General features: G+C 40.3%; 1 protein-coding gene across 1 annotated transcript in view; it reads left to right on the forward strand.

The window, feature by feature from the left end:
• The first annotated feature begins 184 nt into the window (after nt 1–184).
• The window catches only part of LOC134089319 (selenocysteine insertion sequence-binding protein 2-like), an 82858-nt gene continuing 64760 nt past the window's right edge, over nt 185–18282 (forward strand). Inside the window, exons 1-5 of the mRNA XM_062543760.1 lie at nt 185–227; nt 378–480; nt 9594–9687; nt 12561–12766; nt 14524–14590. Coding sequence (XP_062399744.1) covers nt 9618–9687; nt 12561–12766; nt 14524–14590 — 343 coding nt within the window. The 5' untranslated portion in view covers nt 185–227; nt 378–480; nt 9594–9617. The remainder of the gene's footprint in view (nt 228–377; nt 481–9593; nt 9688–12560; nt 12767–14523; nt 14591–18282) is intronic.

Here is an 18282-nt window from a genome sequence, read left to right on the forward strand (position 1 = left end):
TTGGACATAGGCCTACTGTAAAAGTAGGCCTACTATAAGACTACTAAGGGCAAGATGGGATGGAAGCCAGAGAGTGCAAAAAGAGGGAACGCAAAACCTCTATGCGCAAAACAAACAAAGAAACAAATCTTAGCATGTCCCTTCGAGGGCACCGTAGGTTTCTTCTTCTTCTAGCCATTTTTTAAGGACCGGTTTCGCCATCTACTGGTACCTGATGAAGATGACTGGTACATGAGAAACCCATTTTGCCTTATATCAAATTCGAATTATTTACATCCCCGTGTTCTACTGTGGAGGTTTAACTGACATGTTTTACTTTTAATCTGATGCAACAAACTCCTGTTATTTCCTGAAGCTCTCGTGATTTGAACCAACAGTGAACAAACTAATGCATGGCAGCTTACTTTTATTGTGACGACTGAAGGCCATTCTACGCACTCTGGGAGCTTCACAGAATCAGCTGACCATCTGCCAAAAAAGGTACGACAAGTCTGTATAACAACACTAACCAAATCTGCAATGAAACCGTAACTTACTTTTTATTACACTTTTGCTAGCAGATCGGATAACTGACGAGTTGTTCACAAAGATGTAGGCATGTAGGCAGTGTAGAACGCCGCCATAACTAGCTGGCTTGGCTAAGTTCGCACAATGCTTTAACGTAGCCTATGTTAAATATTTAGATTGACTTCTACACGTGGTTTAACATGTTACATGTGATATTTATGATCTGTCGTAGTAGTTAAGTTGCCAGTAGATTGGAAAGTGTCGTTAACGTTAACTTTTATGACGACTGTTGACCCGTCTGGAGCGTGTCATATTAGGTTGAGGATAACCTAAAGCCAGATACGGTTTACGCGAACGTAGTCGGATGGGTTTCATTAAGCCCCTTTCAACAGGTTAATTAATCACTTTGAAGTCTGCATTCATAATCTAGGTGCTTGATTTGATTTATACACCTGTGGGGGGACCTGATGGACCCAAGATTATCCCTTTTTTTACCCAGCGTTGCACGTTCGGTTACACAACCGGTTGCGTTTCTCAAGCAAAAAAGTAGAGTGCTGTACGATTTTAATAGATGACGTGGTTGATACTTATCATGATGTTCTGTAACAGCCATACGTCGATATCGTTACTCGTTACCCTCAGTGGTTACCTCGTAGTGGTAAACTTTTCTTAAAAACACTGGCAAATATTCATTCATGATAGGGAAACCTCTCTAATATCAATGATGGTCCAGCCTAGCCAATCACTTTGAGCATGGATTCTTTAGCCTAAACTTTTCAAGCTGACAATAAACAGCATTGACAATCAGTAGCCTAGTAAATGTCACAGTCTTCCTGAAGGGGGATATCTGTATAGGGAGGGAAAGTAATCTCATCGCCACCTGGTGGTTGCGTTCCTAGAGGCTACCAGGAGTGGATGGGATTTTCTTTTAGAAAAAATATATCTCGGCCCACGATCGGAAGTTAGTTAAATGCCTTCAATATGCTATCCATGTAGGTCAGCTCTATTGCTTCTAGTGGTCATACTTTATTTTTTAGGATCAGTTTAATTGTTTTGAGTTTGTTTGTAACATGGTGATAACGAACTACAGTAGCTAGCTACAGTAGCATTTGACGTCACCAGTTTGGGCGCTCCATCTCCAACTGATCAAAACGGCAATTTGCTTAACTTGCTTATCATATTTTTGTAATAACAGAGAGCGATGTAAACCGCGTGGTAATTACCTTTATGTTGGGAAAACTTGTGTTGTGCTCCTACTCACACAAGAGCTGGCAGTAAGTGTGATTGTCTACTAACTAACCAACTAGCTAACAGGCTAATAAACAAACCATGCTAGGTGAGTAACGTCGTCGAAGGGTGTCACGTCACTTGAAGTTGTAGTCCATTTATGAAATGAAACGAGCAATTACGTTTTAGGGTCTGATATTTTCACAGTTAGTAGATTATTACAGTATGCCGACTGAAAAATATTTATGGTGGATAAGATCGCTGGTATAGCTGCGTAGTATTTTTTTGAAAAGTCCGTCTATGGGACTTTACATTGGAGCTGCTCTTCGATAGGAACGCAACCACTTGGGGCGCTGGTTTTCACTTTCCCTCCCTATAGGTGGACATGACCAGGCTCATTTTCTCCGCCGCTAAGATCATGCAATGTTTTAGAACATGTTGCACGGTATACTAATACTAGAAAGGGATAATGATTTCCACTTGACTCCGTTGCTTGCCTTTATGTTGTTTATTAATTAGTATACACACACAGGGACTTACATGAGGTACAACTAAGGGACGACTACACAAGCTAACACAAACACCGGGTGAACACGTGTTGCCAGATTGGGTTGACTGATTTCCGCCCAATCACCCCGCCGTCTTCAGCAAAAAACCGCCCGATGACGTTTTTCTCATAGAGAACCATTGAACTCAAAATGTTATTTACCCGCCTACAGCTTATTTTCACCCGCCGAACGATATAAAAGAAGCCCATTGGGCGGGCACCCGCCCAATCTGGCAACACAAATCACACAACAGCTACAGCAACAACAACATCTCTCTGAACCCTCCTGCAATGCATTCTGGGAGCCACCGTCCTGACAGTTAGGCTCAGTTTGTTACAATGTTGTAGCCTAACCTCCAGGCCATGGAAGAGGAACACTTGTGACTGCAACACACATACGCGTTGGCTGTGTCTGAAACATCAGTATGCACGCTGGGCAGTGTGCATTTTCCGGAAGTTACGTCAGAATAGACTGTCCGAAAGTCAAGCACTCTCACTAGTTGGGTACTTCGTTTGGCGTGATTTCCAAGCGTGCATCGATGCATCTTTTTTGCCCTCAGATATCCCATAATCCATTGCGCAGCACAGGTCAAGCTCCAAACGTCATGCAAATTAGGCGCGTTCAAGTTGGCTGCGCAGCACAAAAACTGAGCAGCACAAGATGCACGTGGTTAAAAATCTGTCCACGATGGTCTAGATGGGCGTGTTTTCGACTCGGCAGTCGGTATCACATGGCCTCAACTTATCGCGGGAGCAAGGCGTGGCCAGGCGGCTGCTCCGCAAAAGAGCAGCCGGTCTGGAGGTACTGCGGAGAGCAGCGGAGCCTAGACCCTGCCTTCATGACGTCAGGTCTTTGCCCTAATTGGCTTTTACATCCCTGACGTGTGTGCAGGTGTTTAGATGCCTCCCCATATCCACAAGAGTCCGTGCGGGTCCGTGCCTCGTGATTCGTCACATGGTCAAGTCTAGACCACGGGAAGTAGAGAGTGTACAACTTCATAGCAGCGTTTGCATCCCCGCCCCTGCTGCCACCGGCAGCTCTCGTTGCTGCAAGAGGTCATTTGGAGTTGAACTTGAACACGGCTACTGTCAACACACCCCCCTCCCCGAGTCAGGTGACGCCAACTAGTTAGTGCTGTCCAAATGTAGGTAGGGATGCATACTGAGGAGCAAGCTAACTAAGACGCTACTGGAAAGAAGGTACTATCCAGCGTGCACGCTTGACTTCTGGACACAGCCACTGTCTCTCTCCCTCCCTCACACAATGCCAACCGGAGGACGTCCTCTACACAACTGCATACTTGCCCACCACTACATTAGCCCTATGTGTAGGCTATGGAGCATATACTATGTAACACGCAATGTCATGGCCATTTAGGCTAGCAACATGGGGCCTGTACTACAAAGGGAGTTTAACCTAACCAGATGTAACCCAGGATTACTTTGTTAAACCGGGGTTGACAAAACCTGCTCATCCTCATTGGTGTGAATCGGTACTACAACGCTGATTAAGAAGTTGATTTGTTGAACAGGGGTTAACCTGATTGGAGTTTGTGTGCGTTCACATAAAAGTGGCGGTTTGCAGTGCAAGTCACCACTTTACTGCATGAATTATCACCTATACTTAAAATAGATACTAACAATATATCCTAGTCATGGGACCTAACAATTATTTTTTTTAATCAAAATGTAAATCCCCTTTTTCAAATAAAAATAGTGAAATGTAGGTTTTGTGTTACTGCCAATTAGAAACACTAAGATAAATCATGTGTTGCCATATGGCAACGCCATGCAGTAGAGGGTTAATGATGACGCAATCACCTTATTTGACGGATAAGGAATGCACCATTATTATAACAAATTACGAGGAATTAAAACCCACTCTACGACAAAAATCGAATACGTCGGCAGCAAACAAATTTGATAAAAGGTTTTATGACCACTTGTTACAGAAAATGTTGGAATTGACAGGTTATCATATTGTAGTTGGGACAGATATGAATGCTGTTTTGGATGCAAATTTGGATCGTTCCAACCCAAATGCCTCCGGGGACCAAGTGCAGGCAACCGCTGCCTTGCAGTCTTTGGTGGCGAATTTGAGTCTTATAGACTTATGGCGATCTGTTAACCCTACTTTGAAAGATTATTCCTTTTTCTCGCACAGACATAAGTCGATTTTCTTTTTTCTTCCCTGCAACTCTTTGAAACTATAAACTCTGCGGTATTACTTCCTATCGCCTTGTCTGATCACAAAGGGGTTTTGTGTCATACTACTCTTGGCTGCGTGGCTAAGCGGGCCGCTAGGTGGCGCTTTAATTCCTCCTTATTGAGGAATGACGAGTATTTAGTACAATTCACTGAACTAGACGAATTTCTCTCTTTCAATGTTGGTTCAGTACAGGATCCTAGGATTTTATGGGATGCTGTGAAGGGATTTATTAGAAGTAATTCTATAAGATTTTGTTCCAATTTGCATAAGGCGAAATCTGCTAAATTGCAGAATTATCTAGACTTAGTTTAATTTTACAGAATAATTATTCTGTACTTGTAGAAGCCCAGCATGATATTACTAAGAAAGAAATCAAAAATATTTTGAGACAACAATTAGGGCTGCACGATAATGGCCAAAATGATTATCACGATTATTTTGAGCAATATTGATATCACGATTAATTATCACCATTATTTGTTGATTTCAACCAAAACAAATTTTATTGTCATAGGCTTATTATAACGGTGTTTGGATTTTTTTTTTTTTTTTTTTATTAAATAACATTTAAATAGCCTACCTTGGAACACCAGAGTATTATATTATATCTATATAATATTATATAATAAGATATATAAAAAGATATATAAAAAGAGAAAATCCTTAATTTCTGATATTCATAACGGCACACTTTATGCAGATTATAGCCTATAGCCTATTATAGCCTGTTCATATACAACTCCACCTCTTTAATTCAGCTGTCTGGCTGAAGCCTCAAACAATTGTAAACAAAATAGGCTATAGTTGGCTAGCTTAGTCTACTGGTTGGACTGCTCAGTTTCCCCACGTGTCTTTAAGTTTCAAGGTAGGCTAGCACTTGTTCTCCTTGGGACAGGCCCTTTTGAGTTGGAAAACATTGGCATTGAGATGCAATAGTTTTAATCAAATCTATGCAGCATGCTAATTATTTTAGATCTACAAATTAGAGTTTGTAGACCCTAAAAAGCAACTGTCCACGTATGTGGACGTTGCGCAACAGAGGAATTAAATGGCCATATTTTTTCAAATATGATTTTAACTGCTTTAAATTGCAAAGAAACAAACATTTGGTAAACATATTTATAAATAATGACCTAATAACATGTGGTAATGCCAAGGTGATATGGTAATATGGGGGTAGTAGAGGGGTGGGTGGGTAGTAGAGGGGTGGGTATGAGAGTACTAGAGGGGTGGGTGGGTTAGTAGTAGAGGGGTGGGTATTATGGATGTAGTAGAGCGGTGGTTGGGTAGTGGTGGTAGTAGAGGGGTGGGTAATATGGGGGTAGTAGAGGGGTGGGTGAAGGTCGGTGAGTAATAATGGGGGTAGTAGAGGGGTGGGCGGGTAGCCTAGAAATCTAGACGCACCCTAGCGGCCAAAAATATTTTTGCCTAGCGGGATGGTCTAGGGTCGCACCGTTGAGGACAAGCCTGCGCCAGGCTCGAGTTCAGCCTCGCCAATCAGAACGCTCTATCTGTGTACGGAGTCCTTGAGCCCGCCTTATTAGCTCACCTTCGGCTTCCGATAAGACGCCAGGGGGCTGGACCATGCGTCCTCGTTCGACGAGTTGGGTTTGAGACCGTATTGCACAACCAGGGCTGCCAAGTCATTTCTCACGCAAAATATTTCCCCATTCAGTGCACTATATATATATTTTTTTCATGATGATAAACTTTGGTCATTGCCTTGCCGTAGTTCGAGCTCTGATTGACTGACAGCAATAACCAATCCATCAGTCCTTTGTGCCTAAATCTCACCAACCATAGAAGGCATCACTCAATATAAACAAATCAGAAGCAACGTAAGGCGGGTCTTGGCGCCTCTAACTTGTCTTTCACAAACAACAGCGCCGACTCCGACAATTAGATTTTAAACGTTCTACCTGCTAGTTTTTGTTCACTGTTGATTCACTGTTTCTCCTTGATTTTCCAAGTTAACGTTAAGGCTGCTAAGTCTATCATTGTCCTATAGGCTACCTGTTGCAGAGCTGTGTAACATTTATTTGCCTCTTTCTTGATAAGTTCACACTTTGAGTGTGACAGTCAAAAAAAATTTCGCCAAAAACAAAACATGGATGAGGCTAACGAAGCGCGCTCGTTTGAATCGGCTTGGGAAGAGTTAGACTTGGGCTTTTCTTTGAAGTTTGAGCAGAAAGAAGCACTTAAGTCATTCCTTTTAAAGAAGGATGTATTTACCGTTTTGCCGACCGGCTACGATTGGTCACAAATGCTGGCCTATTACGTGCAGAGGCAGTTTGAAAGACAACTGTTCATCCCACCCACAGGCTTCAACTCTGTGAATGGTCCGACCCCAGACTATACATTTCTGTGTAGTTTGGCTTGCCAGGCTAGTGGGCGGGTAGTATGAAGGTAGAGAGGTGGGTGGGTAGTATGGGGTAGTAGAGGGCTGGGTGGGTAGTATGGAGGAAGTAGAGGGCCATAGTTTCCATATTTTCTGTCATTACATTTTATTCTTTTTTGCCCCTTTGTTGCGCACTGTCCACATACGTGGACAATAACATAACTTCTATATAAAATCATATTTTTGAAAAATTCCAATTGATTTTCAATATTGGGCTCATATAGAGTAATAAAATCAATACTAAAAAAATCTAGACATTTTTTTTCATAATGCGTGCATGAAAGGGTTAAATGGAGACGCGGCGAGCACGGAGGGTGTGTGTGTGTGCGCGTGTGAGGGAGAGAGAGAGACGCGTGAGTGACATAGAGAAAGGAGGAAAGGGAAATGCAGCGAATAGTGTTTTAAAAAATAAATTAATAGCGAAACGCAATATGTGGTGGCCGGCGTTGAATCTGTGGCGCACGGCCACCAATTAGTCTATGTGTGGGAAACACTGCGACTGCTACCTGTTGTGGTATGTTCACCACGTTACTTTATCCTCTGTGACTAGTGTCTACATCTAGAAACTAAACTGCGCGGTGCAGCGTTCTATGGACGGAATGACGCATTTTAAATATCGCTCGATCACGCGAATTTGTGATCGTGATTAAAATTCGATATATTGTGCAGCCCTAACAACAATCGGAATTCCTGATACATAGAACCAGGCAACGTTATTACTTTCATGGCTCTAGGCCCAATCATTTACTGGCCATGAAAATCAGATCCAACGACCGCTTTTCAGACATATAGCTATTAGAGTTGCAAGAGGAAACATTACAACAAATCCTAAAGAAATTAACCAGGCTTTTCAGGATTTTTACTCCACTTTATATAAGTCAGAGATTCTACCGGATAAGATTAAACGTGACGACAGGCAAGCTCAGGCAGCTTGATTTGCCACAATTAGCAGTGGGGGATTCCTTGAGTCTTGACCAACCCATAACGCTAAAGGAATTGCGGGAAGCAGTGCTTTCCATGCAGACAAACAAGTCTCCTGGCATAGATGGAATACCTCCTGAATTTTATTCGTTATTTTGGGAGAAATTAGGCCCTTTACTTCTAGAAATGATAACAGCTTCAATGGAAAATAATTCTTTTTTAAGAGATGTTAATACAGCTCTTGTGTCCTTGCTGTTAAAGAAAGACAAAGACCCTGTAGATTGTACTAGTTACAGACCTTTAAGTTTATTAAACTCCGATCTTAAAATATATGCTAAATTGCTTGCTCGACGTATTCAACAATACATGCCCTTTTTAGTCCATTGTGATCAGACAGGATTTATTAAATCCCGACTGGCTTCTGATAATGTAAGGCGACTTTTACATGTAATTGACGCGGCATCTAGCTTGAATTCACCTTTAGCTGTATAGTCCGGCAGCCAAATGCCATAATTTAGGTGAACCTGGTTTTGTCGGTTAAAGTTTTTTTTTTTGCAGAATCTAGTAGACTAGGGGTACCTCTTTAAGATTTAAGAGGGTGCCCGGTGATATCCCTTGGGCAATTTCGTTAAGCCTTTCTTGTCCAATGTGTTGACTATAAGGGGGATATACTACAGGTGAATAGGGTAAAAAAAATTAACAAGCAGATCTCACTATGAAACTTCACCAGTTGATTACTTAGATCAATATGAAAAATAAATGTGTTACACATTTTCTGAAATTGAATGTTTAAATATGCAAATTAGGTATGATGTAATTAAATATGCACTGATTTGCATAAACTTAAAAATATCAAATCTGAACATTGGATAAAGCCAGTTTCAATTTTTTTCTCTTCATTTTGTTGACATAAGAGATTAAAAGTATTTTAGAGAGGGAATTATGGATATCTCATTTAGTTATTCAGTAAATCAGGAAATACTATACCAGCCTTTAAAAAAATCAATTTCGCCATGTTTTTTGGAATAAAATGTTATGTAAATCAGGATAAGAATAATATATTAACAAACCCCTCAGTAAAAACCTTCTAAACATGGTTAGGTATAAGACTGAAAAGTTTGGTTTATGCAGATGCTTGTGAAGTGGAGATTTTGTTTGAGTGAGAGAGGAAACTCATCCATGGGTGATATAGTGTAGCCGCCTACACATTGGACAAGAAAGGCTTAATATAGGGATATAAGGGATATCACGGGGCACCCTCTTAAATCTTAAAGAGGTACCCCTAGTCTACTAGATTCTGCAAAAATAAAAACTTTAACTGACAAAACCAGGTCTGACCCCCGTTGGTTGCAACCTGACCCCATGGCTTAGTGACTGGTCTGATTATGATTATGGTTGGCTTGTAGTATGATTATGGTTGGCTTGTAGTATAGTGTTGTTTTGTTTTCATTAGGCCATTGATTAAATTGATGTTTTAATTGATGTTTTAATATTGCTTAACATGCCATAGTTATTGTTATTATATGATTGATTGAATGACTTTATTGTTTATTCACTATTCTCCCACATTCATTGTATATTTTCATTAGGTTTGCTTGAATTTATATAGTTTATTGTTTATATCACTATTCTCCCTACTTAGTCTGACCAGTTTTTGAATTTGTTCGCATTAAATGAATTATAGTATTGTTTTTATTCGTATGTCGCTGTGGACAAAGACATCTGCCAAATAGTGTAACCGTATCCATAACCGTACTCCATTTTTTTTTTTTTACCAATATCAGTCTCTACAGGGATTACAAGCAGGCATGGATACAGTCTTACACCGCAGTCAGAAGGACAAACATTTCCAGGAATCATTGCATCCCAAGAGAAAAGGTCAGTCTTTGAGGTTGTATAATAGTCTTAATTGTAATGGTATACTAGGCGGGCCTACTCAGTACTAGGGATGGGTATTGATAAGTTTTTTATCAATATCGATGGCATTATCGATTCTGCCTATCAATCCAATTCATTATCAATTCTCTTATCAATTCCCCAAAAAATTTAGGTGCACCCACATTTTTCATTGCATCGCCTTTAACGCCAAAAGGTCACCTTTTATCGCTCTCCTTTCATATAATGTGAATGATTTTTTTAACAATAAGCCGTAGAAAATCGTGTCTTTATTTAAAACACATAGAACATACATATTCTTTATAAAGAATTATAAAGATGTATATATACAGTATATATATAATATAATTCTTTATATATTCTAATCTATGCTAACATTTCTGTAATTCATGACATTCATGACTATTCATATTGCAACTCTGCCTCTTTAATTCAGCTGTCGGCTTGAAGCTTCAAATTCCTAAACAAAGTAGCATAGTAGGCTAGCTTATTATAGTCTACTGGTTGGACTGTTCAGTTTTCCCACGTGTGTTTAAGTTGCAAGGTAGGCTAATACTTTTTCTCCTTGGGACAGGCCCTTTTGAGTCTTAGAGTTGGAAAACATTGAGATGATCAGTCAACTTGAATGCAAGAGTTTGAATCAAATTTGTGCAGTAGCCTAACCTACGCTATGATGCTAACCGAAATAATTATAATGTAGCTAGTTGTCTTCTATGCGTCATTGCTTTTACGATTGTGAATGTGCATGTCGAGGGGCGGGTGTCCATAGAGCGCACACGAGAGAGGCAGAGGGAGAGACAGCGGGCCAAGGGGGTTACTTCTATACAGTTTGGCAAAGTTGCACGCAACTACAGTTAAAACTTGTGAAGGAAACGTATGCTTTCACCCGAGCAGGGTCAGGTGCACCAGTGCGACCTAGAATTATTTTCAGGCACACTCTTAAACATTTTGGCCGCATATGCACTCTGGAGCCCAGACCGACAACGTTAGCTGTCGAACACATGACACTCTTGGAGCTTAAAGGAATAGTTCGGAATTTTGGACATAGGACCTCATTTCCAACTTTACCGAGGTGATAAAGGTCGGTGGAGACCGTTTTTATCGCGTTTAGCCCCTTCCTTCAGTTGCAGCGTCCCCCTTTGCTAACGCTGGTTTTGAGCTAACACATTTCTACGGTAACATCAGTCTGACATCAACAACAGTCTTACTCACTCCACCGCACACCCGAGACAAGTCAATTAAATCGTCGGACTATCGATATACATCTCCGTGTTGATAGAATCATTTTAGAAATAAAACTAACCTTGCAACTCAATGATTTATTACATTTTGAGGGACTAGTTTCTCAATATCAATCCAGCACTGCCATACACGGAACAAAGTAGGCTATTGCAATGCGATGCAAGGTTCGTTTTATTTCTAACATGGTTCTATCAACACTAGGCATGTGCATCGATAGTCTGTATTGTTTCGTATTGTAAAATGTATTTGTTTCGGGTGTTCTGTGGAGTGTTTTCAGTGGCAGGCTGGATGTTACCGTTGACTTGCGTTATCTTGGCACCAGATTAGCACGAGATGAACGCTGCAACTCATAGGAAGGGCAGAAATTCACTGAAAATGGTCTTCACCGACCTATATCACCCAGACTGAGTTGGAAATGAGATCCTATGTCCAAAATTCCGAACTATTGCTTTAATCCCATGCTTCACGGACAAATGTTTTAACATATTGCTGGTATTACTACCCTTACACGATAACAATACTACACTGGTTGCAAGCGGCAGAATTTTCATCACGTTTAGTGAAATGGAGCCAGGCTTTGGATCTCTTCCTCCTCTCGGGGTTGACTTGTAGTAGGCCTATGAGTCGTCGCAGAGGGCGTGTCGTAACACAAAATTTCAGGAAAACCGGAAAAAGTCTGACGTCATGCAGGCTGAGGGAATCATTAAAGGGATATTCCGCCATTTTTGGAAATACGCTCATTTTCCACCTTCCCTCGAGCAAAACAATCGATATTTACCTTGTTCCCGTTCATCCAGCCATTCTGTGAGTCTGGCGATACAACTTTTAGCTTCAGCCTAGCATAGGTCATTGAATCGGATTAGACCATTAGCTTCTCGCCTGCTAGCTTCATGTTTAAAAGTGACTAAGACTTTTGGTAATTTTCCCATTTAAAACGTGTCTCCTCTCATGGAACATGGAACTACACTCTCATCTGGCGTAATAATCAAGGCAACTTGCAGCTACTGGCACTACTACTGCTTGTTGTCTATGGGGACTATTTTCAGATGCTGCGTAAGATATCACTGCGCCTATGGTACGTTTGCAAGTTGCCTTGATTATTACGCCAGATGAGAGTGAAGTTCCAGGTCAAATCAGCCTAGAAAAACGCCAGGTTTCATTTTCAGTTGGTCTTATTGCACTTTCTAACTTGAGAGGAGACATGTTTTAAATGGGAAAATTACCAGAAATCGTAGTCACTTTTAAACATGAAGCTAGCAGGCGAGAAGCTAATGGTCTAATCCGATTCAATGATCTATGCTAGGCGGAAGCTAAAAGTTGTATCGCCAGACTCACAGAATGGCTGGATGAACGGGAACAAGGAAAATATCGATTGTTTTGCTCGAGGGGAGGTGGAAAATGAGCGTATTTCCAAAAATGGCGGAATATCCCTTTAAGGGAATCGATAACAAAAAGGACATACGATGTCGATGGAATTGATAAGTTAAACCCGGTTCCAAGATGGAACCGGTTTTCGATGCCCAACCCTACTCAGTACTTCAGTCAACTTACAAATCACATTGAATTTGTTTTGCCACATTGTTCATAAGCTGTCCTGATGTTTTCTTTTGAAGGCCCCAGGTTGAGTTCTTTCTCTGTGCATCAGCATAGAGCTACGGCAGGGAACATAGCAGCATTTGAAGTAAATTCATCAGACTTTCCAGAGCTGGGGTATGGAATGGCTGGCTGTCCCCTTGATCATCAGACATGCAATAGTCCATCTGCTCCATATGTTACTCCTGCAGTCAACCATTCAAAAAGCAAAGGCTTTAACAGTAAAGTAAGTAAATCCTACTTCCTCATAACAAAACAACATGCAAAAACTATTATACAATTAGGGCAAATGGGTGTCGTTACATCTGGTATAAAGCTTACGCAGCACAATAAGAACATCATACCAACAGTCATACACGGCGATAGTAGTGTGATGGTCTGGGACATGCTATAGGACATGTTTTATATTCACACTTTGTGTGAAACGTGAGGGTCTCAGTTTCACTGTACCCATAGGTCTTTTGCATTGATTTCCTACATGCAACTCCACATACTGTTGCATTTTTTAAGCTTGGAACACTTGGAACGGTGTGTGTGTGTGTGTGTGTGTGTGTGTGTGTGTGTGTGTGTGTGTGTGTGTGTGTACAGTTACTTTGGAAGTATTTTGTTATGGGGTGTGGATCATATTAGCGAGGGTCTGTGGGTTGGACCCCCGTAGTAGTAGTGTTGTTTTTGGCAACCTGTTTTGGTTTTAGTTTTAGTCTAGTCTTTGTCAAGCTTTCATTTTAGTTTTTATCAGTTTTAGTCACGTTCATACTCCTTTTAGTCTAGTCAAGTTTTATTCGACTAAAAGTATGAGCATTTTAGTCTTATTTTCGTCTAGTTTTAGTTGACGAAAACTAATGACATTTAGTCTTGACTTAGTCAATGAAAATTGGATTTTAGTATCTTTTTAGTAATGCAATTCTATTTAAAGGGGTTGTTCCTCCATAGACTGGGTAAGACTGTTTTAGTGGCAGGCTGGCAAATACCATTGACTTGCGCTAACCAAGCACCAGCAAACTCTGAAACTAGAAGGACTGGATGAAATGTGCAGATAACGTCTCCACTGATAAATATCACACTGGCCAACCTGGAAATGAGGTCCTATGTCCTAGAACCCTTTTAACTGGAAATTATACATTTTGGTTAATTTTCATAGATTGAAAAAATCCACTGCGTGGATATGCGTGGCAGTGGCACCTGATATCAAATACTCATGCTGAATGAGCGCGTCGCCTGTGCGCATAGGCCGACTCGATTTGAAAAAGTTTCTTTTTTTAATGCGTTCTACAGAGAAGGGAGACTAGCGGCTACGGTTTGGAATGACAGGGAGAAAACATGACAGAGTAATACAGCGAATATCACTATACATAATATATTTATTTATTTATTTATTGAAGACGCTAGTTAAGGCGGCAGCCCTGTGTTGTTAAGGCTCACTCTTGTCTGCTAAATGAGCCTTCCATTAACACTAATAGGTCACTGTCAACTGCCAAGACTTTTTTTTTCTGTGGTTTGTCGTTGGTGGATTGAATTAACCTATTTGTCTTTGTAATGATGTTTTTTTGAATATCCTAAAACTGTGTCTGTTTACCTAGATCTGAGAAATTATTTATCCTATGTTTTTATATGTTTATGCTTATTATTATTCTCTTAGATTGTCTTTAGTCTATTACTAATATTAGTGTTTTTTTATCTAAGCTACATGACTAACATTCACATTAAAATGCAATTTGAAGTAATGTTTATTGATTTGGACCTACTTTGGACAAAAGCAGCTGCTAAGAACTATAAGCATCAACATAAATGTAAGAAAAGCAATAGAAATGGGCGGCCTGCCATGAAAAGCTTGGGAAACCCTGGCCTGAGTACACATTTAGAACCACTTTGTTGTGTTAACAAACTAGTCAGAAAGCTACTGGATAACAAATCCATGTAAAATTGATGCCATGATGTGAAGAGCTGTAGCACTTATAGACTTTTAATGGCACTTATCAACAGGGAACCTATGAAGTCACGGTTAACCATCTGGATTGCAAAGGATTGCAACCAGTGCTGCAGGAAAAAGGTGACTGCATTTTCTGTTTCTCTTACAGTATTTGATACTGCGTGTACAGTATTTATTAATGTAGAAGGGAAAATGTGTCATCTCTGATTGGAAATTGTGTGACTTCAGAGGAATTCACGCACTGAGAACGTCATCTTTGTGAAGACCTACCTGTGTTTGCAGGGTATCTGTGGTGTTTTAATTTAATATTTATATTTATATTATATTTAACATTTTATATGAATTGTAGGTCTTAAAATGTAGGTCTGAAATCCATTTAGGTTGGTCTTAATTATGTTCATGCTTATTAAAGCTAAGTTTATAGTGGTCATTTCATTATTGTGGCAGCATAGATTGAAGTTTGACATTGAAGTTTGTAGTTCTTTCTTTTAATAGTATGTGTATACTTTGCTAGTAGTTGTGCAACGTTCCTTATCATTAATTTGAAGACATTGAATGGCACGTTGCGTGTAGGGCTGGGCACCGACACCCTGTTCTAATATGCTGCCGATACAAATGGTAGTAACGACATTGATCATGGATTTTGGTGCCTCATGCTGATCCCACTTAAATCTTTGCTGTTTTTTTATTATTATTATTTTAATACTAGGCATCACTACACGTCATGTGTCATCTCTAACGTCTTGGTCGCGTTGATGGCACCACATCCAGATACAGTTAGCTAACATAAACACTAGAAGGTACAAGTACATGTCGCTGCAGCCTGCAGGAAACCGGAGTTGGATATCCAACTCCGCCCATATCCAAGTCGGCCATATTGATACGTCACATGCTCAAACGTTAGCTGCCTGTCAAGTTAGGTGCGGCCTGTAGGACAAACAGGTTGGATATCCAACCCGCCCATATCCAAGTCGACACAGAAGTGTTATTTATTTTCAGTCTGTTTATTAGCCTAAACTTTGATTATGGCTAGAAAATTAAGATGTTACTGCTGCCTATTACATGTTGATGGCCTGATTATCGACGCTGTAATTGTGGTTTGTCAATGCACTTATTAAATAAAATATTAATTAGAACTGCTGTTGAGAACTAGACCGCTCTGGTGATGTTATTATTCAAAATAGTTATGCGTTAAGCTATACCGTAAAGCCGTCTTAGCAGCAATTCAGACACTTTTATTTTTAAAAAATATCATAGGCTAATAATAAGCTACAGCAAACAAACATTACAGGAATCGAACTTCGGTCGCCAGCTTGCCATTCATGTAATCTTCCTTCAACGCCACTTGATCAGATAACTTCCAAACATTGTTTGAAATCTTGAACCTAATCCTATTGAAATTCATTGACAACACTGTACAGACCAACATACAAAAATAGTCGATGCACCTGAACACCATAAATTACACCCAATCAGATTAAATACTTTATCCAGTTTGCAGCAGCAGGGTCAATGTAACGTTAATCCAAAACTAAGCTAGGTTACTCAATGCAACCGAACCCCATAAACTATACAGGGATTAAAGTTTTCCGGCACCGTGCCGGAATTCCGGCGTTTGGCCATTGACTGCGTTCATTTTTTAAAATATTATTTATTTGTTAACGCTATTGAAAAACACGTAGCATTCGTTAAGCTGAATTTCCTTTCCCTGCTCTCCCTCTCTGTCACTCACGCGTCACGCACCCATTAATACACACTCACACACACACACACACACACACACACACTCAGACACAGACACAGACACAGACTCCCCTTCGTGCACACCGCGTCTGTGTCCGTAACGAGATCATCGCTGGAAGCGCGGTCGCACTAATGCACCTGACGCTGCGGGTGGAAGCAAGTTCTTCCGCAAATTTTGTAGACTATGCGTGCAACTTTACCAAACCGTATAGAAGTAAACGATTTATCCTTGGCCCGCTCTCGTGCGCGCTCAATGGACACACGCCCCTCGACATGCACATTTAATCCAAACAAAACATTCACAAACGTGAACGCAATGACGCACAGAAGACGACTAGCTGAATTATTAAATACGGTTAGCATCATTATAGGCTATGCTGCACACTTCTGATTAAAACTCTGCATTCAAGTTGACTGACCATCTCAATACCAATGTTTTTCAACTCCCAAGATTTAAAGGGCCTGTGCCAAGGAGAAAAAATATGAGCTTACCTTGAAACTTAAACACACGGGGACACTGAACAGTCCAACCAGAGTATGATAAACTAGCCAACTATGCTACTTTGTTTACAATATTTTGAGACTTAAATCAAACAGCTGAATTTAAGAGGTAGAGTTGTAATATTTAGCAGGCTATAAGCTGAATAAAGTTTGCTGTTATGAATATCAGAAATGTCAGTATACAGAATGTATAAATAATTACACGTGTGTGTGTGTGCTTTACATCTTGTTAAAAAATCATTAAATAAATAAAATCACGTTATATGAAAGCAAAGTGATAAAAAGTCAGACATGAGGCGACCACCACACATTGCCTTCTAATCTGTGGGAAACACTGTTATTATTCTTTAGAAAGAGAATCATTGTCTTTTTTTGAATACCTTAACTTAAATGGTTGCAACTAAATCTTATTCTTCAAATGCCTGCCTTCCAATTTCACATATCCTGACAACATGACACCTTATGATTGTAGGTCAATTTGTAACCTGTCAAAGACAAAGATTAGCAGCAAAACTTGATATAAAAAGAAATCCTAAATGCTACATGTAGCATATTGTAGTGTGTTGGACTACTATTGCCAGTGTCGTGTGCAAACACTCCAAAAAGTAAACCAGTTTCCAGTCGATCGACCAACATAGTGTCGTATAGAGTCGCATGCACGAGTCTAAAAAAGTTCAGGCTCAGGATTTTTTTTTGCTTTAATCCCTGACTATACCACCACAACAAATACAGCGCCCTCCACAATTATTGGCACCCCTGGTTAAGATGTGTTCTTTAGCTTCTGATAAATTCATTTTTTTTCCAAATAATATAGGACCACAATGAAAAAAAGTGTAAAATCCAACCTTTAATACAAGTGCATTTATTTAGAAGGAAAAAACATTAAGAAATAATTATTTTACATCAAATCATGTGTGCCACAATTATTGGCACCCCTGATGTAATGCTTTGTACAACCCCCTTTTGCTAATAAAACAGCACCTAATCTTGTCTTATAATGTTTCACAAGATTAGAGAAAACAGAAAGAGGGATCTTCGACCATTCCTCTTTGCACAAAATCTCCAAATCATCCAACGACCTGGGTTCTCTCCTCTGCACTCTCCTCTTCAACTCACCACACAGGTTTTCAATGGGGTTGAGGTCTGGGAACTGAGATGGCCATGGTAGGAGCTTGATACGGTGTCTGGTGAACCATTTCTGTGTAGACTTGGCCATATGTTTAGGGTCATTATCTTGCTGAAAGACCCAGTGACGATCCATCTTCAGCATTCGGGCAGAGGCCACCAGATTTTGATTTAAAATGTCCTGGTATTTCAAAGCATTCATGATGCCATGCACCCTAACAAGGTTCCCAGGCCCTTTGGAAGATAAACAGGCCCACAGCATCACCGATCCTCCCCCATACTTCACAGTGGGCATGAGGTGCTGTTCTGCATACTCATCTTTTTGTTACGCCAGACCCACTTAGAGTGTTTGTTGCCAAAAAGCTCTAACTTTGTTTCATCTGACCAAAGCACACTGTCCCAGTTGAAGGCCCAGTACCGCTCCAGACGTTTGTGCTTATGAT

This window comes from Sardina pilchardus, chromosome 8, assembly GCF_963854185.1.
Source record: "Sardina pilchardus chromosome 8, fSarPil1.1, whole genome shotgun sequence".
Classification (NCBI taxonomy): Eukaryota; Metazoa; Chordata; class Actinopteri; order Clupeiformes; family Clupeidae; genus Sardina; species Sardina pilchardus.